This window comes from Nycticebus coucang, chromosome 10 (genome assembly GCF_027406575.1).
Source record: "Nycticebus coucang isolate mNycCou1 chromosome 10, mNycCou1.pri, whole genome shotgun sequence".
NCBI lineage: Eukaryota > Metazoa > Chordata > Mammalia > Primates > Lorisidae > Nycticebus > Nycticebus coucang.
In genome coordinates, this window is record NC_069789.1 from 58172884 (window position 1) to 58199234 (window position 26351).

The 26351-nt window shown below is 50.4% G+C and overlaps 1 protein-coding gene across 1 annotated transcript; it reads left to right on the forward strand.

Annotated features, from left to right (window-relative positions):
* The first annotated feature begins 1684 nt into the window (after positions 1 to 1684).
* ETNK2 (ethanolamine kinase 2) lies at positions 1685 to 25511 on the forward strand. The gene is made up of 8 exons (XM_053607688.1): positions 1685 to 2252; positions 3855 to 4114; positions 7007 to 7129; positions 12022 to 12164; positions 12770 to 12853; positions 20228 to 20373; positions 21898 to 21971; positions 24342 to 25511. Exons 1-8 carry the CDS (start codon positions 1995 to 1997, stop codon positions 24412 to 24414), a joined length of 1161 nt encoding a protein of 386 aa, XP_053463663.1. The 5' UTR covers positions 1685 to 1994; the 3' UTR covers positions 24415 to 25511.
* The last annotated feature ends 840 nt before the right edge of the window (positions 25512 to 26351 follow it).

Genomic DNA, 26351 nt, shown 5'->3' on the forward strand with positions numbered 1-26351 from the left:
CCCCCTCATACGCAGTCAGTGCTGTCACAGTACAGAGCTGCACACTGTATGTGTAAGACCCCTGGTCTGGGACTGTATGTACAAGTACAAGGATGCACACACTATGTTCCCCTGCAGCTTGTGGACTTGGGACCCCTCAGGCTGAAGTCTCTTCTCGACTCTCATACCTTGGGTTGTCTTCATGACATGTGTAGCTTGAGGAAGGAGAAACCAGCAAACACCTGAAGTCTCTGAAGCTGTCCCTCTTCATAGCTGCTTTTGACCAAAAAGCTTGAGGCACTGAGTGACCCAGTCAGGCCCTTAGTACCTAGAATTGTAGCCTCCAAGGGTTTCATGGCACCCCAGGACTCCTTCCACAGACAAGAACCATCTGCAGAGCTAAGAGCATGAGCCTGGGCTTCAGGACCCTGGACCCCCACCGATTCTCCATGTTCCCTTGTCCTGTGTAGCTTTATTTCCTCACTGCAAAAGGAAGGCTTGGAGTAATTTCTTCTCCAAAATCCTGGGCTTCCTGACCTTAAGAAAGAGCTCCCTTATCATCTCCTATACTGTCCAATATGGTGGCCACAGATGGCTGTTTAACATTTAAATTTAAGCTAATCAAAATTAAATAAAATATCACACTATCCACATTTTGAGTGCTGGTTAGCTACATGTGACTAGTGGCCACTCCATTGAACAGTGCAGATAATAGACTATTTCCATCATTGCAGAAGTTCTGCTAGGCAGAGCTGGATTCTGGGCAGCAATAATCACAAGGGCCCGGTAGTTGAGTGAGAGGTTCCCAAATAGACCAAAGGGACACGAATCGAGGAAAATGAAAAAGCCCCTTCAGTGTAGGTGGGGCAGTTGAGAGACTGGTGACCAGCAAGGTCTCTGAGGCAGAACAGAACAGTGGCAAAGAGAGCTGGCAGCCCACACAGTCCTGCTCAGGAGGTGACAATGACCAAAGGTGGCCTGGCCTCTTCTCACATCTCCTTCTGTAGCAAATCCGCCCCAGACACCCTGTCACCCCTTCCTCTTCCTTCCTGCTTCCCAGTCATCATCACATCCCGCTTTGGCCCTATTGCTGGGCCAGGCCCTTAGCTGTCCTCCCTAGAGCCACACCCCTGCAGCCAGACTCTTAGGATGAGACCAAGGCTCTAAGGATTATTTAGTGACCAAAACCCAGTCTTGTTCAAAGTCCTGGTCTAGAATGTGTCCAAACACACCTCACTGCCCCGGAATGTTCGGTGGACTGTCAGGGGATTGTCCAGTCTGCTGGACTGGCACACTCCCAGACGACACCATCGCCCAAGGTCCCCTGTCCATCCAGTGTGTGTGTGGTGGAAGGGTGCATGTGGGGCTCCCTGCAAGGAAGAACCTGTGAGACTCAGCAGGGACCGGTCCTGCAGAGCCATTTCCAGGTGTCCAGAGACTTGGGGGCGGGGAGCAGGAGTACAGGAAGGAGAACCCAAGCCGACGTCTTGGGAACAGCCAGATCTCTATAATCCAGGATGAGGTGGGAGCACAGAAAGAGCCCGCCCCCGTTCCAGGCTACCAGGAGAGAGCCGCAGAGACCTGACGCTTCGGAAGCCAGGAAACAAGCCCCAGGCTGCCCGGCGGGGACCCGGGTAGGGGTGGGACCTGAAGAGGCCCCGCCCCCGGCGTCACCGACCCGGGGCGCTCGGTGCCCCCGGCTCAACGCTCCAGGTAGCTGCGGCCGCAGCTGTGGGCGATGGCGGGCTGGGCTCCCCCGCGGCCCGCGGGCCGGGGCGGGGGCGGGGCGGGGGCGTTCCCGTGGTCCGCCGCCCATGATGTCACAATCGCGGCGGGCCCCGGCGTTCCCGGGTCGGCTTCGGGCTCCGAGCCGAAAGCCGGCGATCGAAGCAGGCAGCTCGCTCTGAGTCATGGACTTCCCCTGGCCCCTCCTCTACCACTCCCACTCCCTCGCCGGGCCCCCCTGCGGGCGCTAGCGCTAGCGCGGCGGCTCCGAGGGGGTGGGGCTGCTGGGAATGGCTGTGCCCCCTTCGGCTCCTCTGCCGTGCTCGTCCTTTTACCTGAGGAGACACACGCCTTGCCCGCAGTGCTCATGGGGCATGGAGGAGAAGGCGGCGGCCAGCACAAGCTACCGGGAGCCGCCCGGCCCCCTGAGGGCCGCCGGCGTCCCGTACTTCGGCATATCGGTGGACCAGGACGACATCCTCCCTGGCGCGCTGCGCCTCATTCAGGAGCTGCGGCCGCACTGGAAGCCAGAGCAAGTTCGGACCAAGGTAGCGGGGCGGGCGCTGGGGCCCTGCCGGGGCTGCAGCTGGGGTGCGTGGACGCCTGTTCGTGCATCCTTCCGGGTCTCGGTCCCAGGGGTGCGCGGCTGCTGGGCAGGCGAGGTTTGAAACGTGGTTTGTGTGCGTTTTTATTTCTCCATTTATTTTCGTCCCTAACAAAGCTAGGCTTACATTTCCCGCAGCCCTCCACACACACCTCTCCTTTGGGGGCTGCTGGGCACGCCGAGGTCCACCTGCCCACTGCCTGCATGCTGAGCGTGCGGGCCCCACCCCCTGTCGCTGCGTGCTGGTGCCCCTCGCTGCCCAGAAGCGCGTACCCAACCAGCTCTGAAACCTGAGGAGGTAGTAACTTTTCAGGGAACCCCTCCCCACACACATTACTGCCGGTTTTCCACCTCATGGTGGGAGCAAAGCATCCAGGCTCCGAGCTGCCCCTGCGGGTCTCAGGAGCCACCCTGTGGAATTGACTAGCACCAGCCCCTCACTACTGCTGCAGGCTGGGGCTCAGCCCACCTACACCCAGCTGGATACATTCTGCAGGACACAGCTCTGATTCCCTAGCTGACCTGCAGTCTCTGAAAAAAGCCTTTACCTGCTCACCCGTGCTCTTCCCCTCTGTGGGCTGCTGTGGAGGAAGGTGCAGAGTGGGGTGCTTGCAGCAGGTGCTAGAGTGGCAGGGGTTCTGTGCTGATGGGCCTGCTGGGTGAGGAAAGCCTAAGTTCTGGGGAGGTTTCCAGATCAAGTGAGGAGGCTGACAGACCCTTCCTGGGGGAGCTGGTAGCATTTTCAAAATAAAAGATCCATTTTGATGTAAGATGGTCAAGGCATCAGACAGACCTGAGGTCAATTCCAACACCTAATGTGCCATCTGCCAGTCCCTCTTGTCTCTGAGCCTCAGTTTTCCCACCTAGAATTGGTTCTGATGTCATCTAAGGCCCCTGCTAGCTCTGTCACTTTCTACCCCATAAATTCTATAGTTCCTTTCTTCTTATCGCCCTGCCCAGAGAGCCTGTGGTCCCAGCCCAGTTAATTCCTGTCTTTTCTGGTATGGAACTCAGACCCTAAGGACCTCTGCCCACCACAGTCCTGGGATGTGTGCCAACCTCAGAACCCTCCTTGTACCACTGTCACTGGGTGGGGCAAGAGGTACAACAGAGCCCTCTGCCCAGCAGGAGGTGAGAGACAGCAGGTCAGGATGTACTGTTCTGAGCAACTCCTAGTCTTCTTCTGCCACATTCTGGCCCATGGGGTTTCTTTCAGGGTCGGGATGGAGGAGCAGAGAATGGAGGGGGTTCCAACCCACTGAGTAGTGTGGAAATTCTTCCACTGCCAAATCCCATCCACTAGAGGCTGACCCAGGGGAAGTGAGTGTGATGGGAGCAGCTCAAGCTACCATTTTTTCTTTATAGGCTGGAGACCCCCAGGGTTGGTGACAGGGTAGAGCATGAGTGACAGGGCTAAAGGACTAGGGCTTCAGTGTGGGTGTGTTTAGCATTCAAATGAGCACCTGTTGCTGGAGCTGGGGATCCCTGGGGAGAGCCAGAGAGATTCTGCCCCACCCACCCGTGCACTGCCCTCTCCCAATGCTAGCGCTTCACTGATGGCATCACCAACAAGCTGGTGGCTTGCTACGTGGAAGAAGACATGCGGGACTGCGTGCTGGTCCGTGTGTATGGGGAGCGGACAGAGCTATTGGTGGACCGAGAAAGTGAGGTCAGGAACTTCCAGCTGCTGCGAGCACACGGCTGCGCCCCCAAACTGTACTGCACCTTCCAGAATGGGCTGTGCTACGAGTACCTACAGGGCGTAGCCCTGGGGCCCGAGCACATTCGTGAGCCCCGGCTCTTCAGGTAAGGAGAGTGCCAAAGCCTTCATCTCTACTATTCTTCTGTCTTTGGCATTTAAATCCTTGGTCAGCTTCTTTGGTGTAGAGTGGGGTCCTTGGAGAATAGTCATAAGATCTGTGAGTTCTCTGAGATTGCATGAAAAATGCGTGTGTGTTTATGTGCGTTGCTCTGCAGAGAGAAGCTGTTACTTTCTATAGATTTTCAGTGGGGTTCGCTAGAAGGATGAGTTGTTGGTGAGGATTGATGAACATGGGATCAAAGGAACTGATTCCCTAAAAGCAGCATGCTTCCTGACCTCAAACTTCTTTCCACCCTAAGTCTGACCTGGAAGCATCTCAGAGACTTGGAAACAATTTCTTGGCCAAATCCCCTGGGCACTTAGAGTTTCCTGCCTCTGCTCATCTTCTGCCAAGAGCTCAGGTGTGCAAGGAAAATTGGCCCTATCCAAGTTGAGCATGGTTTTACTGTCCAGAGAGATGCAATCTTTCCTGCCAGTTTGATCTCCTTCTGAGCTCCTTAACAAGGAGGGAACCCAGTTTGAGGAGCTGCCAAGGCCTCCTTCCAGCGACTCACAACAACTCATGACTTCTAGGGAGCCCTTCCCAGTGAATGCTTGTAGGGCCCAGAAACTGAACTTTTCCTTCAAGCCCTGTGGATGCCACTGAGGGGCCTGGAAGGGGAAGAACCAAAGAAGGGCCTTTGGTATACACTCTCTCCTCTGGACTAGGCCAGGACAGGGTTAGCAGGCAGTATCCTCCTTCTTCCCTCCAATGCCATGACCCACGTGGGGATACTTAGACTAGAATAAGGCCCCAGGCAGGCTGAGGCTTGCTCCTGACACTGAGGACAGCAGCACAGGGGTCTGCCTAGGACCCTTGGCATCTGCCCTGTCCAATCCAAGGAGAAGGAGACTTCATGTACTAAAACTATGAAGCCCACCTGGGGTAGACCAAGAAACTGCTTCTCTCCTTCACTCACCACCCACTTAGCCCCAAGTGGCTCCACTTGAGAACCTCCCCCATCCCAGGGACTTAAAAGGAGGGAATGTGAGAGACCCTCCATTCCCATACTCCTGAGTGCTGCTTCCGGGGCTGGTCAGGACCTTAGGATATTTGAGTTGTGTATTGTAACTTTGTGTGTGTGTGTGTGTGTCTCAGGGGAAAGTGAGAGACATACCAGCCTGTATAGGGGTCTTCTCCGGCTCCAGCTGAGTAGGCCCAGACTGGAGATGTGAGGTCAGAGCAGAGTGCAGGGGACCCTGTCCCAGCTATTCCTCAACCTTGTACAAATAAGCTCCAATATTGGCAGGTCCTCACCACTCCCAAGCTCCCTCCACCTCTATGATTCTGATGCTGTCACTCATCCTCTCATGCAAACAATTACCATTGTCAGGAAGATTAAAGATGGATTTAGGTTCCATAAGAAGAACAACTTGGCATTTGGGGGAGAGCCAGAAATCAGGATAGGTGTAGGAGGTATGCCCTTCCTTGATGATTTTCCCAGGATAGACCATCTTGGGTGAAGGTGGATGTCTGAGGGGAAGGGTTCAGAGTCCTCCTTCCCCATGTTCCTCTGAACCCCACCCCCCAACCTCTGCCTGCCGAGGCTCTGTAGCATAAAAATGCTGAGTGTTGAGGTTACTTTCATTGCTATTCCAGACAACAGCCCTATTGATATTCAAGGAAATGCTCTGTTCTGAATCTTCCTTTGGGAAGGGATGGCCTGGGTCTCAGGTCTGTTTCTCTGCCTTGCCCTAATCCTGGCTGGCCCCTCAGGGCTTCTGGCCTCTGAAAACACAGACTCCGTCTTTCAACCATGTGGTTGTTGCCATACCTCCTGCCCCCTCCACCTTTAGGAAGTGGGAGCCTTGGAAGCTTCTGGAAGAACCCTGAAACTGCCCTGTTATCCCAGTAGGGTATGGCCTGCCCCTTCTCAGTGCCCAGCAGGGGAAAGGGTGTCCCTGGAACAGCTGGTAACAAGGTTTCCAATAGCCCATGCCTTTGTTGTCTTTTCTAGTGATTATTATTCAAGCAACAGGCAGAGGCAAAGAAAGCTTAAATGTTGGAGGTTTGGCAGACACTTGGGGGTGGGATTGTAGAAGAGGGGGTGGCAGAGGACTGGGAGAGCCTAGCTGGGACATGGGCCTCAGGCGATGGGTCCTTATCAAGGCCCTCCCTCTCTGACCAGCCGGTCCTCCATCCACCCCCACCCTCTCCCAGCAACCTTCCCTACTGCCCACCACTCCTTCTCTCCTGGGACCTTGGATAATGTCCACAGGAGAACTTGAAAATAGAACACTGGTTTGTTTTGCGTCCTTGGCACCCAGCCACCAGCATCAACTCCCTGTAGCAGATGAGGGGGCTGTCCCAGGCCAGCCTGTTTCCCTTCCCACCTTGGCCAGGCTGATAAGAGGCAGGCCTTTCTTCCCTGCCCGGCATCACCACCCCCCTGAGTTCTTAGTGGAAAGTGACCTGTGTTTACCTCCCCTGAGAGGATGGGGCAGAGTCCGGGGACGGGGGTGGAAGGAGGAGGGCCCACCCCCACCCGAGTTGCCTCTCTGCTCTCAGGAGTTGCTGTGGGTATACTGGTGTGGGGTAAGGCTCCTGACCAGTGGCCAAAGCCCACTGCTTTGCTCTTCCACTCCTTGAAGCAGCCCCAGCCTGGTACTGGAAAGGGAACCACTAGGCTAAAGGTCTTATTTCATGCTCACACCTTCTCCTGAGACCTTCCTCCTGCAGGAGGTGGCTCCTAAGAGACTTGTAATAATCCTACTTGGTCCTCTGGCTAGTGCCCTGATGGACCCTGCCTGGAGGGCCCTTTTCTGGTCACGAGGGGCTGAGTGGGAAGGGCATGCCCAGCACTGATACTTTCCGCTCTTCCTGTTCTCTGCTGTAGGTTAATCGCCTTAGAAATGGCAAAGATTCATAGTATCCACGCCAACGGCAGCCTGCCCAAGCCCACCCTCTGGCACAAGATGCACAATTATTTCACGCTTGTGAAGAACGAGATCAACCCCAGGTACAAAGATCTGGGAGGGGGCGAGGCTGCCACCGTGTGTAACTGCCTTAGTATCAGCCTGTTCTGTGGCTCCAGCCCACCCTGACAGGACGTGTGAGGGCCCAGGTCCCCAGGAAGGGGCTGAGCAGTCTCTCCTGCAGCCCCGCCGGTCCTGGGTATTGGGCTGATTGACCAAATCTCAAGAACTTAATCAGCAGTTTTACACCTATGCACTTATTCTTCCTTGAGTCTTCTGACTGGCGGGGACTGAGGTCAGGGTAACATTTTCCCGTTTTCAGGATGCTCAGGCTCAGAGGCTGAGCTTTGCCCACTATCACAAGGCTAGAGAGACAGTGCTTCTGCTTCCCAGCCCAGGGCTCTTTCCACCTGAGCTGCCTTCTGAACAAATAAGCAGGCCTCAGAGTCAGTAAGAGGAACTCAACTCATGGACCAACAAGCCCTTGGGACTTGGCTGGACTCCTCCTGTCCTCATGTGCCTTTGGGAACCTTAGCCCCTTGCCTTGCTCATACTAACAGCTTGCTGTTTCCTTCACTGTTCTTTCCAAGGAAAGAGGTACACTACCCATCCCAACATTGCCCTTGCCCAGATAAGACAGGCTTCCCTGAACTTTTTCTTAAGCACTCTAACCATCAACTTGAGTGTCCTGATAGCCTTCAGATACTTAACTCCCCAGCACACCTTTGAGTACTAAAAGGATGAAGGCATTGAGGAAACAATGGTATCTCTCCTACTATCCTGTTCCTCTCAAAACAGCCCCAAGGCAGTGATGAGAATCTGATCCCTCCTTGCTCCCTGCTGGAGTTGAACATCACCTGTCTTCCAAATGTTCATGGGAGCAGGATGCAGAAGAGGTCTGAGGGAAGGGTATCTCCTTCCTTCCTGTAAGATGACAAGATAATGATTAACTAACTGCTGATTGTGTCTCCGTCACATACGTGCATGACTTTATCTGACTGCTCCCATGTAGTGATTATCAAGTACTGTTTTGGGACAGTTTGTCCGGAGTGGCCTAAGCCTTGCTCTCTCTTTGACCATGTTTAGACCTTTTGTGTCAAATAGTCTATCTGGAGCAAGGACTGCTTTCTCCCTCAGAGCTAGGGATAACAGGTCCCCCCAGTCTTTCAGCTTATTGCTTTCCTTTGACAGATGGAATAACTGAGGCCCAGAGAGGAGATGAGATTTACCCAAGGTCATTGCTGATCAGTAGCAGCTCAGGGACTAGAATCCAGGCCTACTGGTGCTCAGACATGATCCTTGGCTTTGCAGCTTCCTTTGACTTTGCTGTCACTGTGTGACCTTGTGAGATAAACTTGTTGGGAGGGGAGTGGTCATTAGAGGAGAGCTGGCCAATTCTCTTTGCCTTGTCATACTTCTGACCTTGGCAAATCAAGTTGCTTAACTTCTTTGCGCCTCTTTTGGGAATGATCCCTCACCCAAACTGTCTAACCTGCCCCAAAGCAGGACAATGGTGAGCAGTCATTTAAATGAGATAAAGCACCTTGAGCTCTAGTCATTGCCTAATAACCCTGATTTATTCAATCTTTCATTTTGCAGACATTGATTGACTGGGAATTAAAACAATAAAAAAGCATGAGCGTGACATTGGCCCAGCCCTCGAGGAGCTTAGGAGCCATTTGGATAAATAGAACATGCTCACGCATAGCTTCAAAAAAGGCAGGGTGTGTGATGTATGCTGGGGGTGTGAGAACAGCGAAAGCCTCCTTGCAGAGGTGGCATGGCAGAGATGAGAAGGAGGCTGCTCCGGTTAGAGAAGATGGCTTGAGCAGGGTTTGCTCTTGGATGATAAGTGGATGAGGGTGGCTGGAATAGATCACTGGGAGGACCTTAGAGGACTTGTGCAAGAGTGGGGCTGCAGGGCTGGAGCTAGGTGATGAGGTGATACCAGGCTAAGTGGCCAAGATTTAAGTCGGCAGACAGCAGGAAGATGTGAAGGTGTTTGAGCCAGAGATGCAGATCAGCAACCTGACCAGGACTGGGGCTTAGGTAGAAAGCTCTCTACCTTGTAAGAAATAGACTTCGGGCTTAGTCCTAAAAGTTTTCCCCAAACTTTAAGCATATGATTCCCTGCAACCTTAGAGAGTGATTGAGAGGTCTTTCATTAGACTCTAGAAAGCTGCATTGTGATAGATTCCCCTGGTGATTCTGAGACAGGTGATCAAGGAACCATATTTTGAGGAACATAGCCCTCGAGCACTTTGGGGGGTTGGCAGGAGATGAGAATAGAAGGAAGTGTCAGATACTTGTAGACATAGATTTGGTAACCTTGGTGTTTGGCTGGACACCAAGGTGGTAGTGTATCCAGGGAGGCTGGGAGGATGCGAAGCTGATAACTGGTTCTGGGGCATCAAGCAAAGATATTGAGGCCAGGTGTGGTGGCTCACAACTGTAATCCTAGCACTCTGGGAGGCTGAAATGGGTGGATTGCCTGAGCTCAGGAGTTCAAGACCAGCCTAAGCCAGAGCAAGACCCTGTCTCTAAAAATAGCCAGATGCTGTGGCAGGCACCCATAATCCCAGCTATGTGGGGCTGAGGCAAGAGAATCACTTGATCCCAAGAGTTTGAGTTTGCTGTGACCTATGATACCATGGCACTCTACAGAGGGCGACAAAGTAAGACTCTGTCTCAAAAAAAAAAAGGAGGTATTGCTGAGGTTGGTGGGAAAGCTAAGGTGTAGAAGGCCCCCTGGGGGGGGAGGATACTTTTGCCCCAACCACAATCTGAGAGCAGAGCTGAGACTTGCCAGGCAGCAGTTCCTTTATCTGGAGGAACCTCTAGGCTTCCCTGGGGGGAAGCCACAGTGCCTTTATCCCCCTCTTGCTATCTCTGAGGGCAGAGGAACAGCTCTTCCTGGGTCGTGTTTGTGGGATGCTATGGTGGTTACTTCTCCCAGTCCCACAGCCTTGACAGTTTAGCAGCAGCAGGTAGTGAAGCTGGCAATATTTCAAGTGTTCAGGGGAGGGGAGCAGCGCGGCTGAGGGAGGCCTCCAGGGAGGTAGAAGGCCTGGATTGTTCCCACAGTAACCATCTGCATGGCCTTGGGGTGGGCAGGGTTGGGGGTCAGGAAGAGGTCAGGGACTGAGCGGCAGGCATCTTAGATGTCAAAAATGTTTTTCAGGCTGGGACCTAGGCAAAATGAAGGAAGCCTCATAATTCTTATCTTCCGGTGGTCTCTGTCCAAAAAAAACAAATCTTGAAAGGTAGCTTTTTAAGAAGAGCTGAGATTAAAACATGGTTCATGCAGACCTGTCAACACAGATAAACTCCAGGAAAGATGAGGGGACACCTTCCCAATATCACCCTTCCCAGTGACACCCTAGACTCAGGCCTTTGCAGAGCCTGCAAAGTGCACCCGGGCCTTCGGGGATAGGGCAGTACCTTCACAATTAGGAGACTCAACTTGATTTTGGATCTTTGGAGAGGTGTGCACTGCTGTCCTTTTGTAAGGAGGGAGAGAATCTGGCTGTGCCAGAGATACCTGGAGGCTGGAAAGAAGCTTCTCTTCTTCCTCGAGCCTCAGTTTCTTCATAGCGGCACCTTAAGATGAACCTAAGATCCTCTTTTGCTTTGACCTTCTCAAAGCCTAGAAGGGGGCCTGCCTTCTCTTCCCTTTCCCTAGTGGATGTAGGGGTGCCCGAGTCACTCCCCTGAGCTCTGGCCTCTAAGCTGGGTGAGGGGTGACTGGCATATCTCATTCTCATCCTCCTTCACGTGCTTTTGCTGCCGCCCTGGACAAAGAAATGTAAACAGGAGATGCATGGATGGAGATTAAACTCCAGCCTCCTCCCCTCTACCCACTGCTGGTTGGAGGTTTTTAAGGATTCTGTGAACTGTTTGGTCTTTTCATTGTACACAGACCTGTCTGCATCCTGGAGACCAAAGTTCAGAGCATCTGAGCTCAGTGTTGCCTCATCAGACCTCCACATGGCCTCTGATAACGTCATTAATTGACTGATTTATTCATTACTCAACACTTACTTCTTTCAGCAGAATTGGCTGCTGTGTGCATGGGGTAGGGCAGAAGGAGGGGTGAGTTTGACACTTCTCTGTTCTTGCCCTTAAGTTGCCCATGCATGGTGTGGTGGGGACTGAGGAAAGGGAACATATGCTCGTGATTCAGGGTAGAGAAGATGCCATTGGGGAGCAACAGAGCATGCGCTCTCATGAAAAGCCCTCAGTGTTCGCGGGGCATTGTGGGAGTGAGTGCCAGAAGCACTTTGTTCACTTTCTTAAGTGGGCCAAAGTGGTCTGTTTGTGAGATCAGAGATAAGTCTGTCTGGTCCCTTCCACCTGCGTCACTGTCAGCCTCCAGGGTGTGAGGGAGACCTAGCGGGGCATACCTCTGCCTCCTTCAGAGCTCCCTTATTCCAACTGCCTTCCAGGGCACTGTTACCCCACTGGAGGAACTTAAGGGAGAGCTCATCTCCACCACACCTTCTCCTAGGTTTCCCAATGTCCTGAGATCAGGTCTGTTCGCATCTCTCTCCTCCACTCCTGTCGCCTTTGTTCTCTCCGTCTGGGACCTCTAAGTCTGGACACTTGTTCTTGCCTCCCTGTCCTTTCCCTGTCTCCTTCCTTCCTTCTTCTTATCCCTTTCACAAAGCAGCAGGGATGCTGTCGGTCAATCACTTTTATGCTCTGCCAAATGCTTTTATGCTCATGTTTTAATCAGCTTCTTAGCATAACCACAGGAGTCAGAAAAGACAGGAAATCTTACAGTCATTTTACAGAAAAAAGGTCTAAAAGGTTGGCCATCTGTCCAAGCTTCCTCCACAGTAAGAGGGAGGGCGTGAGTAGACTCAAATTGAGGACAAGCACTTGCCCATCTACCATCAGCCCTCCCTCCACCAGCGCCTTTTTTGTCACTGCCTAGCCTTTCTGCAGATGTCCCTAAGGTGGAGGTGTTGGAATGGGAGCTGGCCTGGCTGAAGGAGCATCTGTCCCAGCTGGACTCCCCTGTGGTGTTTTGTCACAACGACCTACTCTGCAAGAATATCATCTATGACAGCACCAAAGGTACAGCTGGTCTGGCCCTGGCAAGGTGACAGCAGGGTTTGGGGAGTTGGTCAGCTGGTGGCAAAGGCCTTCTCCTTGGGTTGGCACCTGGGCAAACACAAGGAGACCTGGGCTTAGGTCTCTCAAGTGAATTTGTTGGAGAAAAGGGGGATAAGGAAACAAACTCCCATTTAGAAAAATTTATGCCAAGAAAGAACTAAAATAGTGGTCTACGGACAGCTCTCAGCATTAGGGCACTCAAGCCATTCCTCGTGACAACTCTTTGGGCTTCTGAAGACAGCGTGGCTCCCCAAACCTTTTGAGAGAGGCTCTTTGTGTTCCTTATGAGAACATCACCCCAGGGAGCACTTGGCTTTCTTTCTGATCCTTAGCCATGCTGAGGACAGATGTGTTTGGATGGGGAGAGCCTGAAGGTCCAGTGTGGGAGAGGAACAGATGGCGGATAGGAGGTAGCTTAGGAGACTGTTGCAGCAGGTGGGTTAGACTGGGTTGCTACAGAGGCCAGCAGTAGTCCGTAGGTGCATTTAGAGGTCTGCAGAAGCTTGACCAAGCGCTATTTCCAGAGCTCCTGGGCCAAGTGTCATTGCCTCTCCTCTACCTCACAGGTCATGTACGGTTCATTGACTATGAATACGCCGGCTACAACTACCAAGCTTATGACATTGGCAACCATTTCAATGAGTTTGCAGGTGAGAAAGGCATTACTACAGTCACGCGTTGTGTAGCAACCTTTCAGTCAAAGACAGCTCACGCACACACATATATATGATTGGTGGTCCCTGGGAATATACTCCCATATTCTTACTGTACCTTTTCTATGTTTAGATATGCTTAGGTGTGTAAATACTTAACACTGTGTTCCAGTCACCTACAGCATTCAGTCTAATAGCCGCTGCACAGCTTTGTAGGCCTAGAGCAGTAGGCTGCACCATCCAGGTCTGCCTAAGTGAGCACACTCTGTGATGCTCACACCACGATGAAATTTCCTGGTGACACATTTCTCAGAATGTATCCTTGTCATTAAGAGATGCATGACTGTATTTGGCCTATGTAAAAAGCATCTTCCTTATGTTGGGAGCCAGCTCTGAGGGGAGAGGGAGAGGACCAAAGGTGGTTCTGTGCTTGAGGGTGGATATTAGACAGTCCGTTTCCTCTGAAATATCACAACTCAAAAAGGGTTAAGACACAGCCTGCTTTAGGAGAGCTCCAAATCTCACAGGGGAGGCTGGACCCACAAACACAGAGCCGACCTCTGCTAGTCCTTAAGTCAGCTTGATTCAAATTAGAAAAATGTGCCCTCTGTGGGATTCCTGAGGCTACTTGGCTGGGCCCAGAATTAGAAAAAAGACCCCCTTCCCTGGGTAGACACAGCCCCCATCAGCTTGGCCAGCACAGCATGACTTCAGTCTCCACTCCCCTCCTTGTCCAAGTTCCTTTATGCCCAGAACAACCTGCCCGATTGTACGTGAGGCTCCTGCATGCAGATAAGGAGCAGATCAAGCCGTGAGTAACTGTTTGCCTGGTAGCTTGATGAGACTAATCTAAGTGGAACTATTTAAAAGTATGTACTTTGTAACTTGACTCCCCAGCTTCGGACCCTGGCTTTGCTGCTCACTAGCTGTGTTACCCTCGGGTATGTTACTTGCTGTCTCTGGGCCTTTAGAAAATAGAGTAGTGCCTGCTGGATAGTATTGACCAGAGATACATATGTGCGGCATGAACTAAGCATCATATTGGTGTTTGCTGCTGTTATTATGCAGGGAAGCTTTTCCTGGAGCAGGAATGAAAGGGGAAGGATGAGGGCAGGGATTCCTAGGGAAGACAGTTACTCTATAATGGCATGGTATGTGCAGAACTATTCATGTACAGGAAGCAGGGCAGGTTTTTCCAGCTTGAGGGCTTACTTATTAAAAACAATTAGATGGGACTGAAAGAGGCAACTCATGGACAGAACTGTACATGGGGGCTGGGGGAATGTCCCCAGACTGACAGTGTGAGGTTCTGAGCCCCTGTGGTTCAAGATAGGTGAGGCATGCCCAGGCCAACCGCAGAGCACCTCACGCAGCCTTAGCCACTCCCCAGCCCGATGCGGCCAATTGTGTCCCTTTTGGAACCCCAGCTGAAGCTGACCAGTCCGTCAAGCACTGATGCACTGATTGCACCTGAGTGTACGGACGCCCCAGGGCAGCCACCAGCTGTACCTAGGAACCAGAGGGATAATGGGCCCTAGCTGGGCAGTCTCTGAGCTGCAGAGTGTGGTATGGAACAGAGGCTGGCACTGGCTGGGCTTGGAGTACTTGGCTGCCAGACCCATGGGCCTTTCCTCAGGGGATAATTCTTAAGCATTTTAAGTCCTTCTCACCTACCACACAGAGCAAAGTCCAACTGGAATTTCTCTAAAGGGGCAGACTGCATCCTGCTCCCACGTTGAGAATGGTGTAGAACAGTGGTTCTCAACCTTCCTAATGCCACAGCCCTTTAATACAGCTGAGAACGGCTGATGTAGAAGAATCTAGCATAGGGGAAGGAAGAAGGTGAGAGAGGCTAGGGGCTGAGGGGAGGGACCCCTGAGTTAGCAGCAGTGAGGAAGACACAGTACGAGGCATTGGGAGGTGAGGGTTCCAACCCTGATCATGCCTCTGACTGGCAGAGTGACCTTGGGCACATTTTTTCTTCTCTCTGGGCCTTAATTTCTGTACCTACACAAGGAGATTCTTTATCAGCTATACTTTTGGGGCCTCGGGATACTGAATGTGTTTCTCTAAGGATATAAAGGAAGCTTAGGAAGTTCGAGCAAAGAGGGAGGAAGAGACCCTGGAGAAAGTGGCCCAGTCCTGGTCCTGTCTTCAAAGAACCACTTTTTTCTGTACCAGCCCTGAAGCCAAGGTCTCTGCCGCCATGCCCAGATGTGGCTGGCAGTACCTGGCTGGTAGCTGGAGGTCTACTAGACAGGCAAGGCTAGAAGGAATCAGAGCCATCAGGTCCACAGGTTCCAAGCCTGGCTGCATATCAGAGTCATCTAGAGAATTGACGGGAATTGGGAGTGCTCTCTGGGTAATGTTTTTATTTATTTATTTATTTTGTTGTTGTTGTTGCAGCTTGGCTGGGGCCGGGTTTGAACCCGCCACCCTCAGTATATGGGGCCTGCATCCTACTCATTGAGCCACAGGCGCCGCCCCAAGGGTGATGTTTTTAAGTAGCCAGCTTTTGATAATCCTACACTAAGTCTAGGTCCCTTATTTGATAATGAAGACAAAGAGGCCAATGCGGTGGCTCACGCCTATAATCCCAGTATTTTGGGAGGCTGGGGCAGGAGGATCATTTGAGCCCAGGTGTTTGAGACCAGCGTGAACAACATAGTGTAGACCCCATCTCTACAAAAAATACAAAAATTAGCCCTGGTACATGCCTGTAGGCTCAGCTACTTGGAAGACTGGGGCATGAGGCTCACTTGAGCCCAGCGGTTTAAGGTTGCAATACTGCAATCACAGCACTGCACTCAAGCCTGGGTGACAAAGTGAGAGCCTGTCTTTAAAAAAATGAGTTTGGGGCTCAGTGCCCATAGCTCAGTGGTTGGGGCACTGGCCATGTATACCGGAGCTGGCAGGTTTGAACCTGGACCTGGCCTGCTAAACAATGACAACTACCAAAAAAAAAAAAAAAATTCTGGGCATTGTGGCAGGTGCCTGTAGTCAAGCTACTTGGGAGGCTGAAGCAAGAGAATCGCTTAAGCCCAAGAGTTTGAGGTTGCTGTGAGTTGTGATGCCACAGCACTCTACCGAGGGTGACAAAATGAGACTCTGCCTCAAAAAAAAAAAGAAAAAAAAAGAGTTTGGTACTATATGTTAAATGTATTTTTTTTGAGACAGAGTCTCACTTTGTCATCTTCCATGGAGTGCTGTGGTGTTATAGCTGATAGCAACCTCAAACTGTTGGGCCCAAGTGATTCTCTTGCCTTAATCTCTCAAGTAGCTGGGACTACAGGACTACAGCCACTCCACCTGGCTATTTTTAGAGATGAGGTCTCACTCTTGCTCAGTCTGGTCTTGATCTTCTGAGCTCAGGCAATCCATCCACCTCAGCCTCCCAGAGTACTAGGATTACAGGCATGAGCCACCATGCCAGGCATTATATTAAATATAGAAATGAAGAAAAAGGAGGAGAGACATTTAAAAAAACAAACAAGGCTGTGCAAGAAAAGGACTTGTCGAAAGAAAAATGGAGGATCGGGAGGCAGAGCAAGATGGCAGCTGAGTAACAGCTTCCTTGCATCTGGACACCGTGAGTCTGGGGAGATAGGACTCCAGGCATCTCTGGCTGGTGGGATCTGCCTATCATCACTCCTGAGAGGATACAGGGAGTCAGCGAGAGACTTCTGGACCCCAAGAGGAGGACTAAAACAGTGGAAAACCGGCAAGTGGTCGCATGTGTTCAATCCATCTAAACCCACCCACAACTGTAAGTTCAGTAGCAGCGAGACTGCAAACCAGAAAGGCCTTACCTGTGAACTGTTTTGGTGTCTTTGGACTTGGCACTCAGCTGAACTGCCTTGGGGAGAGCCTGAGCGGGAGTGCGGAGAACTTTGGCCTTTGTCTAGGGCCCTAGTCTGAGCTGCTGAGCCAGACGGAGCTAATAGTGTTTGGCTCTGGGTCACAGGCAGCCATTGTGAGCGATCTGCCCCGGCAAGCTCCGCCCTCAGGGTCGCAGAGCTAGAATTGGGTGGGAGCTGGTAACCCAGCGACCAAGTAGCCTAAGGGCGGGGTCTGAGCCGCTTTGCAGCCCTAACCCTCTGGGGCAGAGGGAGACCAGTTTTGGCACACAGGGTAAGTGGTTAGCCACTTCAGCATTGATTCCAGTGACAAGCACTTCCCTGAGAAAGCTTCTGCTCAGCAAGTGAACAAGCACAAAGTGCCTTTTAAGTGGGCTGAAGAGAGATATAGGGTGTCTACCTGCTGGGGTTTGAGAAACTAGCAGCCTCCAGTCGCATCAGAACTGTGATTAACATCTCATACCCCAGAAGACCACGTGTTGCCCAGACAATGTTCAATAACATATACATACTGCTTTGTTTTTGGTTGTGGTTTTTTTTTTTTTTTTTTGGTTTCGTTGTTTTTTTTTTTGTTTATTTTTATGTTGTTGATGTTGTTTTGTTTTTTAAGTTCAACCTTTTCCATACAGATCCTTTTTCTTTCTCAATTTTTCTAGTTTAATTGTAATTTCCCATTGCTGCCTATTTCAATAATTAGAACTTCATTTTTGTTAGTGTTTCTACCGCTATTATTTGGTTTTCCACCCAATTTTATCCCGTAAAGTTTTCTGTTTGCTTGTTTTGGTTTTATTTATAGCATTTTTGTCTTTCCTCTCTACTTGGTGGAGGTGGGGTACTGTGTCTGATCAGGTTAGCAAAGAGCTGCTGACCTCAAGGGAACCACCCAACTGGGCACCCCCAGAAGGTAGTTTTTTTTTTTTAAGGTTGTATCAAAGTACCCTACTATACACCTATATTGCTCTGTCTCCCTCTTTCTGTGCCTCTCTTCTTTTTGTCAATATTCCTTTTACCCACCCCCTCTCCTTTCTCTATTTTTCTTTTTTTTTTCTTATCACTCGGTCCTCCTTTCTTTCATCCCTTTTTTGCTCTTAAACCTTCTCACCCTTCTGGTCCTGTAACCCTTAGTCCACAGGCACGAGAACTTAAAGGGTAAGAGGAAGTGAAAGGAAAATTAGGGCAAGGAAACAGATAAAAGAAATCATTCATGAGGAAGAATCAGCAGAAAACTCCAGGCAACATGAAGAACCAGTCCAGAACAATGCCACCAAGGGACCATGAGGTAGCTACTGCAGAGGATTCCACCAATAAAGAAATGTTAGGAATGACAGAAAGGGAATTTAGAATACACATGTTGAAAACAATGAAAGAAATGATGGAAACAATGAAGGAAACTGCTAATAAAGTGGAAAATAACCAAAAGGAAATTCAAAAACAGAATCAAATAAGAGATGAACGATATGAAGAATATAAAAAGGATATAGCAGAGCTGAAGGAAATGAAACAGTCAATTAGGGAACTTAAAGATGCAATGGAAAGTATCAGCAACAGGTTAGACCATGCAGAAGAAAGAATTTCAGAGGTAGAAGACAAAGTTTTTGAGATAACTCAGATAGTAAAAGAGGCAGAAAAGAAGAGAGAGAAAGCAGAACGTTCACTGTCAGAATTATGGGACTTTATGAAGCGTTCCAACATACGAGTTATAGGAATTCCAGAAGGGGAAGAAGAATGCCCCAGAGGAATGGAAGCCATACTAGAGAATATTATAAAAGAAAATTTCCCAAATATCACCAAAGATTCTGCCACACTGCTTTCAGAGGGATATCGGACCCCAGGTCGCCTCAACTCTAACCAAGCTTCTCCAAGACACATTGTGATGAACCTGTCCAAAGTCAAGACAAAAGAAAAGATTCTGCAAGCTGCCAGGAGTAAGCGCCAGTTGACCTACAGGGGCAAATCCATCAGAGTGACCGCAGACTTCTCTAATGAAACTTTCCAAGCAAGAAGACAATGGTCATCTACCTTTAATCTACTTAAACAGAACAATTTCCAGCCCAGAATTCTGTACCCTGCTAAGCTAAGCTTCAAAATTGACAGAGAAATCAAATCATTTACGGATATACAAACATTGAGGAAATTCGCCACAACAAGACCAGCTCTACAGGAAATAATTCAACCTGTTCTGCACACTGACCACCACAATGGATCAGCAGCAAAGTAAAAACTCAGAAATACCTTTCTATATCAAACTGATTATCTCTTGTTCTTCCTATAAATTCCTGCTTTGTGCCCACCAGTTCTTCTTTCAAAATTCCCTATTTTTGTTAACTGAAGATATTCAGCCTCAAAACTCTGGAATCATCTTCAAAAATTTCTCCCTATAGTTGAGATTTATAGTATTGTCTTTTCTTTGCAGTTCCCATTTTCTAGAATTGAAACCCCACATTCCCAACCACCACCCACCTCAAATACTAATTACAGTGGAAAGTCCCCATGTTCTTTTATGATCCCATTTCTCATGGATGGGCATTATTTTTTGTCCCACTATGGAAATTTTAGCTAAGATAGAATATAGTCTAGAAAAATTTAAGCTGCAAGTAACAGAAAATCTAATAAACAGTACCTAAAATAATTTTTTTCTCATATAACAAGAAGTAGAAAGGTAAGCAGCCCAGGGCTGGTATATCTGCTTAAAGATGTCTTCAGGACCCAGACTTCTGGGTCCTGCCTTCTATAGACTGCTCTGAAAACCTTTTCCTGAGACCTTGATAGTCCTGGTGACAAAAGAGTTGCTGCAATTCCAGACATCACATCCATATCACCAGAAGGAAGAAAGGAGAAGCTAAAGGGACTGAAAGTGCAAGGACTCTGAGTTTGTAACATTTTCCTGGTATATTTGAGTGATATCCATACTTTGTGAAAAATTAATTTAAAAATTATTCCAGTTAAAGAAAAAACAAATCAATAACACTGAATTGCATTAGCTATTGAGTCTGTATACAAAGACTTTAAGAATCAATAATTATAATTATCTCATATGTAAGCATTTACCTTTATAGATTTAAAAGTTTAAAATGTAAATTCTAGGACAAAATAAACATCTTAAAATAAAAAAAAAAAAAAAAAGAAAGAAAAGGACTTGTCCAAGGTACTGGAGGCTAGTGTGGGGCATGAGACTAGCAGTGCCCACTGAGCACTTTAACCGAGTGCCTCCTGTGCACCATCACTTGTCCAGGGCATGGGCATAGGGTGGTGCTGGTGTGAGGGGTCCCTCCCAGCACAGGACCTTGCCCCTCAAGTGGTCTGCCTCTCTGCTTTCCTCAGTCCCTCAGCAGCTGTGCTCCCAGCTAGGATAGGGGCTGGACTCCAAGAAGCTGCATTCCCAGGGCACAGCCCCACAGGTCAGAGGAGATGGGAGTTTTGAGAGGAAAAGGAAACACCTCCTGAGCTTGAGGAGACCCTAAAGTGGGACCATCGCGTCTCTGAGCAACTTCTGTCTGGTTCACCTTCCCCTCAGGTGTAAATGAGGTTGATTACTGCCAGTACCCATCGCGGGAGACCCAGCTGCTGTGGCTGCACTACTACCTGCAGGCACAGAAGGGGATGGCCGTGACCCCCAGGGAGGTGGAGAGGCTCTACGTGCAAGTTAATAAGTTTGCCCTGGTAAGTACTGTGACTGGTGGGGGCCGGGAACAGAGGAGCCAGGAGGAGGGACTTATTACCCCTAGAGGTGAGGCCCGGAAAGCCTTATGTTGGGCAGCCACTTCTGTTCCCCCGCCCCATTGTCCTCTCCCTTCTAGAGAAAGACTTCCAAGAAACATCTCAGCTTCCTATTTTAGCAATTCTCTCCCTTGGTTAAGTAGTTCTTTCTACTGTTTAATCTCAGCCTTTCGTGCTGTAGTTAAAGTCATCTTTGCAAATATATATAATGTCAGGCTCTAATCCTCCTGCAACTACCTGTATTGACTCGGAACTCTGTGGAAGCTGGAAGCCTTTCCCATCTTCCCTACCTGCTCAAGTCACTGTGCTGTCCGTTCTCAATTCCGAGTGCCACTTATCCGATGTATATGGTTCATGCCAGATCACCACTGGCGTGCGCCCAGGGGATTACTAACTAGTCTTATTAACGTCAACCGTGCATAAGTGAGAAGATAACTCAGCTGCCCTGAATTTCACAATACATAATACAGCTAAATCAATCTTGCCTGTGCTTTTGGATTGCCTGCTGTATTTTCCTTGCTGGCACTTACATTAGGGTTTTCCTTCCTGGTGTTCCACCGTAAGAACAAGTCTTCCTCTTGCTAAGGATTTTAGTAATCATTTATTCTGGCTAGTTTATCTATGCCACTTCTAAGTCATGAAAAGGGAAGGAAGGGGAGGGGAGGTATTTTGTGGCCAACCCCTGAGTGAGCAAGTGTTTGGGACGGGGTGGGAATGCCATGTGGGAAAGTAATGATGTCACTAGTGTTTGTTGAGGGGCAGCTGGGAATCACAGCCCCCTGGCTGCTTGAGTCTGAGATGACCTGGGCTTGGTGGGCACCTCTGGCAAAAGGGAAAGTGGAATTTAATGCTTAGCAAATGTCTGTACTTGAGGGCATCTTCTTTCCCAGATCTAGATTCACTTTTTAACCTGACTGGCCTTCCAGTAGAGGAGAGTAAAGGTCAGGGTAGGGGATATTTCCACAGACACATGGCCAGGGCACTGCTGCCCATCACACTTCTCAACTCCCTGTGCCCTAGTGAGGATGTACCAGCCTCTCCACTGGCCACTAGGTCTAAGCTCTGGCTTAGGGAGTCATCTTGTCCTGGATAGCTTGGCCTTGAAGATTCTAGGAGATTCCCCTGGACAGGAAAGAAGCCATGGGTGGAGTGGGAGTGTGGGTCCTGCTTAGGCTGGGGGAACCACCTGAAATTCCTAGAAGCACCTTTCTGCTGACCATATACCCTGAGGGTGGGCCAACACTGGGGCCTTGGTAGAGCTGACTCTGCTTGCCGTTTTCTGGCAGGAGTGGAGGCCCCAAATACTGTCCGGTGACTTGGCCTCCAGAATTTCCCCAGCCTGTCCTGGGCAGACCCCACCACATGTCTGCCAATATCCTAGCTCTGTGTCTTCCAGAATGGCTCTGTAGAGTTGGCCTGAGTGGGGGTGGAGGGTTGCTAAACTGACCCTCTCTGGTCTGTTTCCAGGCGTCTCACTTCTTCTGGGCTCTCTGGGCCCTCATCCAGAGCAAGTACTCCACCATCGACTTTGATTTCCTCAGGTGAGTATAGGGGTAAACAGGTAGACAGGTGGCATGGAGAAAAGGAAGTGCCCCCAAGGTTCAAAGGGGGCAAAGGACAGTCTTTTGGAATGGAAGACCTGTAGTCTATTCCTCTGTTCTGGTGACTCACCCCATTCCACTGCCCCTGGGGGTACCGAGGAATTCCACTCTGAAAACAGAAGTTCCATGCCCTCCTTAGTGCTAGTCCCCTGATGCGTCTCCTGCCACTCCACTGCCCTGCCTGCTGCCAGCACACCTGTCTGCAGTGCTTGGTGATGGAGGGAATCATTGAAATCAGTCTGAAAGATCATGGGGATCTTTTATAGTGGAGAAGACAGAATTCCAGAGCAGAAGTGACACAGGAGGTCACTCGGGTGGCTTTGTGTTTGCTGTGCTGCCTCCCTGCATGGATGTCAGGCCCATCTACCCCTTCAGTGGCTCCTAGTGCTATATAGGCACAGTACCTAGATCAGTGGTTCTCAACCTTCCTAATGCCGTGACCCTTTAATACAGTTCCTCAAGTTGTGGTGACCCCCAACCATAAAATCATTTTCGTTGCTACTTCATAACTCTAATTGTGCTACTGTTATGAATTGTAATGTAAATATCTGATATGCAGATGTATTTAGGCGGCCCCTGTGAAAGGGTTGTTCGACCGCCAAAGGGGTCGCAACCCACAGGTTGAGAACCGCTGATAGATGGTACTTGAGTACTGGCAATCAAGGAGGTCCCTGTCATGGAGGTACAAATGCCCCTAAGGGCCAGGAATCATTTCTTCCTCCATTCTGGTCCATACCCTTGCTCTTCTCCCCACCCTCCCTTAGCTTAACGGGAATCATGACCCCAGCTTCAAAGTGTTCACAACCGTTAGGGAAATGAAATCAAAAGCACAACAAGATACCGTACAGCCCCATATCCATTAGGATAAGCTATCAAAGAAACCAGAAAATAACAAATATAGGCAAGGATAGGAAGAAATTGGAACTTTTGTGCACTGTTGGTGGGAATGTAAAATGGTGAGCTACTATGGTGGCTCCTCAAAAAACTAAAAATAGAATTGATTCAGCGATCCATATGATCCAGCGATCCCACTTTTGGGTATATAGACAAAAGAGTTGAAAGCAGGGTCTCAAAGAAATTTATACACCCATCTTCACAGCAACATTACTTATAGTAGCCAAAGGGTGGAAGCAACAAATGTCATTCAACAGATGACACATGGATAAATAAAATGTGGTACATACATACAGTGGAATACCACTCAACTTTAAAAAGGAAATCTTATCACATGCTACAGCACGCACCAACCTTGAGATCGTTATGCTAAATGAAATCAGCCAGTCACAAAAAAGATAAAATACTGGCCAAGCCCCACCTTTCTCCTGGAGCCCTGCTTGGGACCTCTCTCTGGCCCAACAAGGGAAAAAAGAAGACAGACTGGGCGCAGTGGCTCACGCCTATAATCCTAGCACTCTGGGAGGCCGAAGAGGGTGGATTGCCTGAGCTCACAGGTTCGAGACCAGCCTGAGCCAGAGCAAGACCTCATCTCTAAAAATAGCTGGGCATTATGGCGGGCACCTGTACTCCCAGCTACGTGGGAGGCTGAGGCAAGAGAATCGCTTGAGCCCAAGAGTTTGAGGTTGCGGTGAGCTGTAATGCTACAGCACTCTACCGAGGGTGACAAAGTGAGACTTCGAGAAAAAAAAAAAAAAGACATCCTATGTTAGTCCACTTATAAGATAGTGAAATTCATAAGAAACAAAGCAGAATGGTGGTTGCCAGGGCCTGGGAGGGCCCAGAAGGGGAGTGTTGTTTGGTGGGTATAGTTTCGGTTTTGCCAGTGAAAAAGCTGAAGAGATTTATTAAACAATAATATGAATCTACTTAGCACTTCAACGCTATCAAAACAAAACTCCGAACATGCTGAAGCGTTACTCCAGTCTATCTGAGAAGAAAAAATGAAGAATAAACAAAAAACCTGGGCTGGGGCGGGTGGCGCCTGTGGCTCAGTGAGTAGGGTGCAGGCCCCATATACCGAGGGTGGCGGGTTCAAACCCAGCCCCGGCCAAACTACAACAAAAAAATAGCCGGGCGTTGTGGCGGGCGCCTGTAGTGCCAGCTGCTCGGGAGGCTGAGGCAAGAGAATTGCTTAAGCCCAGGAGTTGGAGGTTGCTGTGAGCTGTGTGAGGCCACGGCACTCTACCGAGGGCCATAAAGTGAGACTCTGTCTCTACAAAAAAAAAAAAACCTGGGCTGGGGTTGACCTGCCCAGACCTAGATGACTTCAAGCTGCTTTCCTCACCATGTGAGTTTCCTCACAGGGCCCACTGGCCTCCCTCCCCACACCCAGCTGCTTCTACTTTCTGACAGGTATGCAGTGATCCGATTCAACCAGTACTTCAAGGTGAAACCTGAAGTGTCAGCCTTGGAGATGCCAAAGTGACCAGCCGCCCCACCCTCCCCTACCCATCTGTCTAACCAGACCTGTTCTCCAGGGCTCAGTTCAGCTCTGAGGTCTACACCCTTGGACAAGGTGGGAGAAGGGGAAGGTTGGGTGTCCAGGGAGAAGGCTCTATCCCTGCCATCAGCCCCCAGTGGTTGCCACCGAAGACCTCATTCTCCTGTTTGGAGGGGCTGATAGGACCCATCTCTGAGGGTCCCCTTCACCTCGCCAGGCTTGGGAGGAAGTGCCTGCAGACAGCCAGGGCCTAGACCATAACTGCCCTTGGGAAGCACACCATTCCCAGCCCAGGCCCTGCTGGAATTTGGGCTGCCTTAGATGTGTCATTTAACCCTTCCTGGCCTGGGGAAGCGGGGAAGGGGGGAGGGCTTCTTTCTACCTCCAGTGCCCCAACGGGCCTCTAGCCCATCTCCCTCTACATGCCCCACGTGGGAGGTGCTGAGCCCCAAACCAGCATCATACCAACTCTGACACATGGATGTACATATCTTGCTGGGGTGTGGGGGGTCTATAATTTGGTGAGACACCTCCCCCAGCAGTAGCCTCACCTGAGACCCCTCCCTTCTCTAAACCAGATCCAATCAAATAACTCCTTCTCAAACCTCAGCCTGAGGAGACCTGCTCCCCCCAGTGCCCCTCCTGCTCCTGTGCTTCTGTTCTCTCCCTCTGCAGCCTGCCAGGAGGAAGGAGAGGGATGATTTTAGCCCTGGGCCCAAGAAGGGGCACAGCCAAGGGTGGGGTGGCTAGAATCAGAGCCAGCAGCCTCCTGCCTTGTTCCCTCCCCTGCCCTCCAGGCACTCCTTCCCAAGGATGTTTCTCCATCTCCATCTCTGTCTTGAAGTTGACCAAGGTCTTCCCACCTGGGAATGACCAGTGGGCATCAAGGGGCAGAGGGGGCCGGGGCCTCCTCCAGGGCCCAGCACATGAGAGCCTGGCAGGATCGAGTCAGAAAGGTGCTGACTGTTGCCCTGCCACTCGAGAGCCTCCACCTCCCTTCTGCCCTCACAGCTCCTCTGGCCCATAAAGTGATTCACTTGTAAATTATCATGGTTTTCTGCATTAAAATGCTCAATTCTGGACTTCTTTGTGTCTGTCCAATGACAGTGGTGAGGATTTGTGTCCTCAGTGCAGGGCCAAGGAGCACGGCAGCCCCTCTTCTCGCCATCCCTTTGGGCTTAGATGCTGAAGTTGAGATAGCAGCTCTGAAGGCTCCAGGCCGTGCAGACCTGGGCAGAGCTGGTGTTTCACAGCTTCTCTGCTTTTGGTGGTGTTGCTGAAATCAGTTGAACCTGGGAGAGTGCTGCTGAGTGGGAACGAGGCTGTGGCTGACCAAGGTGATGAAGCAGTGAAACCCAGAGGGAGGGACTCAGGACATCTCCCTCAGTGGTTTCTGGGTCCAGCATTGGGGCTGACAGCAAGCAAGAGTGATTTCTGGAACCAATCTGTTATCTTCTCAGAAGACCACAGGGAGGAAAGGGCAGAAACTCTGAAGGTGAGAAGGCGGTGCCCCTCAGCAGCCCAGTTGCTACAGGTATAGCAACTTTCAGGGTGGGACACCAGGGCAGTAGCTGCTTGCTTCCAGGACCGCAAAATGTACCCAGTACCCTTAGTGGCAGTGCTGGCAACAGCAGCCACCGCCTACCAGGTGGACTCTGGTTGTTTGGCTTTTGCCTGCAGAAGTACCAGGATGCCATGGCAACTGCTGGAGCTGGCACCGGCAGCTGGGACCTGTCAAGGTCACAGAGATCCAGCATGGCTAGATCTCCAGGGGCAGCAGCCTAGGAGGGGTGCTAATCAAGGACATGGGGAAAGAGGTGCCCACATAGGGATGGTGTCAGAGCTGGGCAGGCAGGGCACCTGGGGGTCATCGTGGGCAGACTGAACAGCTGTGCCCACCATTCTGTTCCTCTCAGAGCCAG

Coding starts and splice junctions, on each gene's coding strand:
- ETNK2 (XM_053607688.1), top strand. CDS start 1,995: ATGGCTGTGCCCCCTTCGGCTCCTCTGCCGTGCTCGTCCTTTTACCTG. Junction 4,115..7,006: donor CGTGAGCCCCGGCTCTTCAG/GTAAGGAGAGTG, acceptor TCTCTGCTGTAG/GTTAATCGCCTTAGAAATGG. Junction 7,130..12,021: donor AAGAACGAGATCAACCCCAG/GTACAAAGATCT, acceptor GTCACTGCCTAG/CCTTTCTGCAGATGTCCCTA.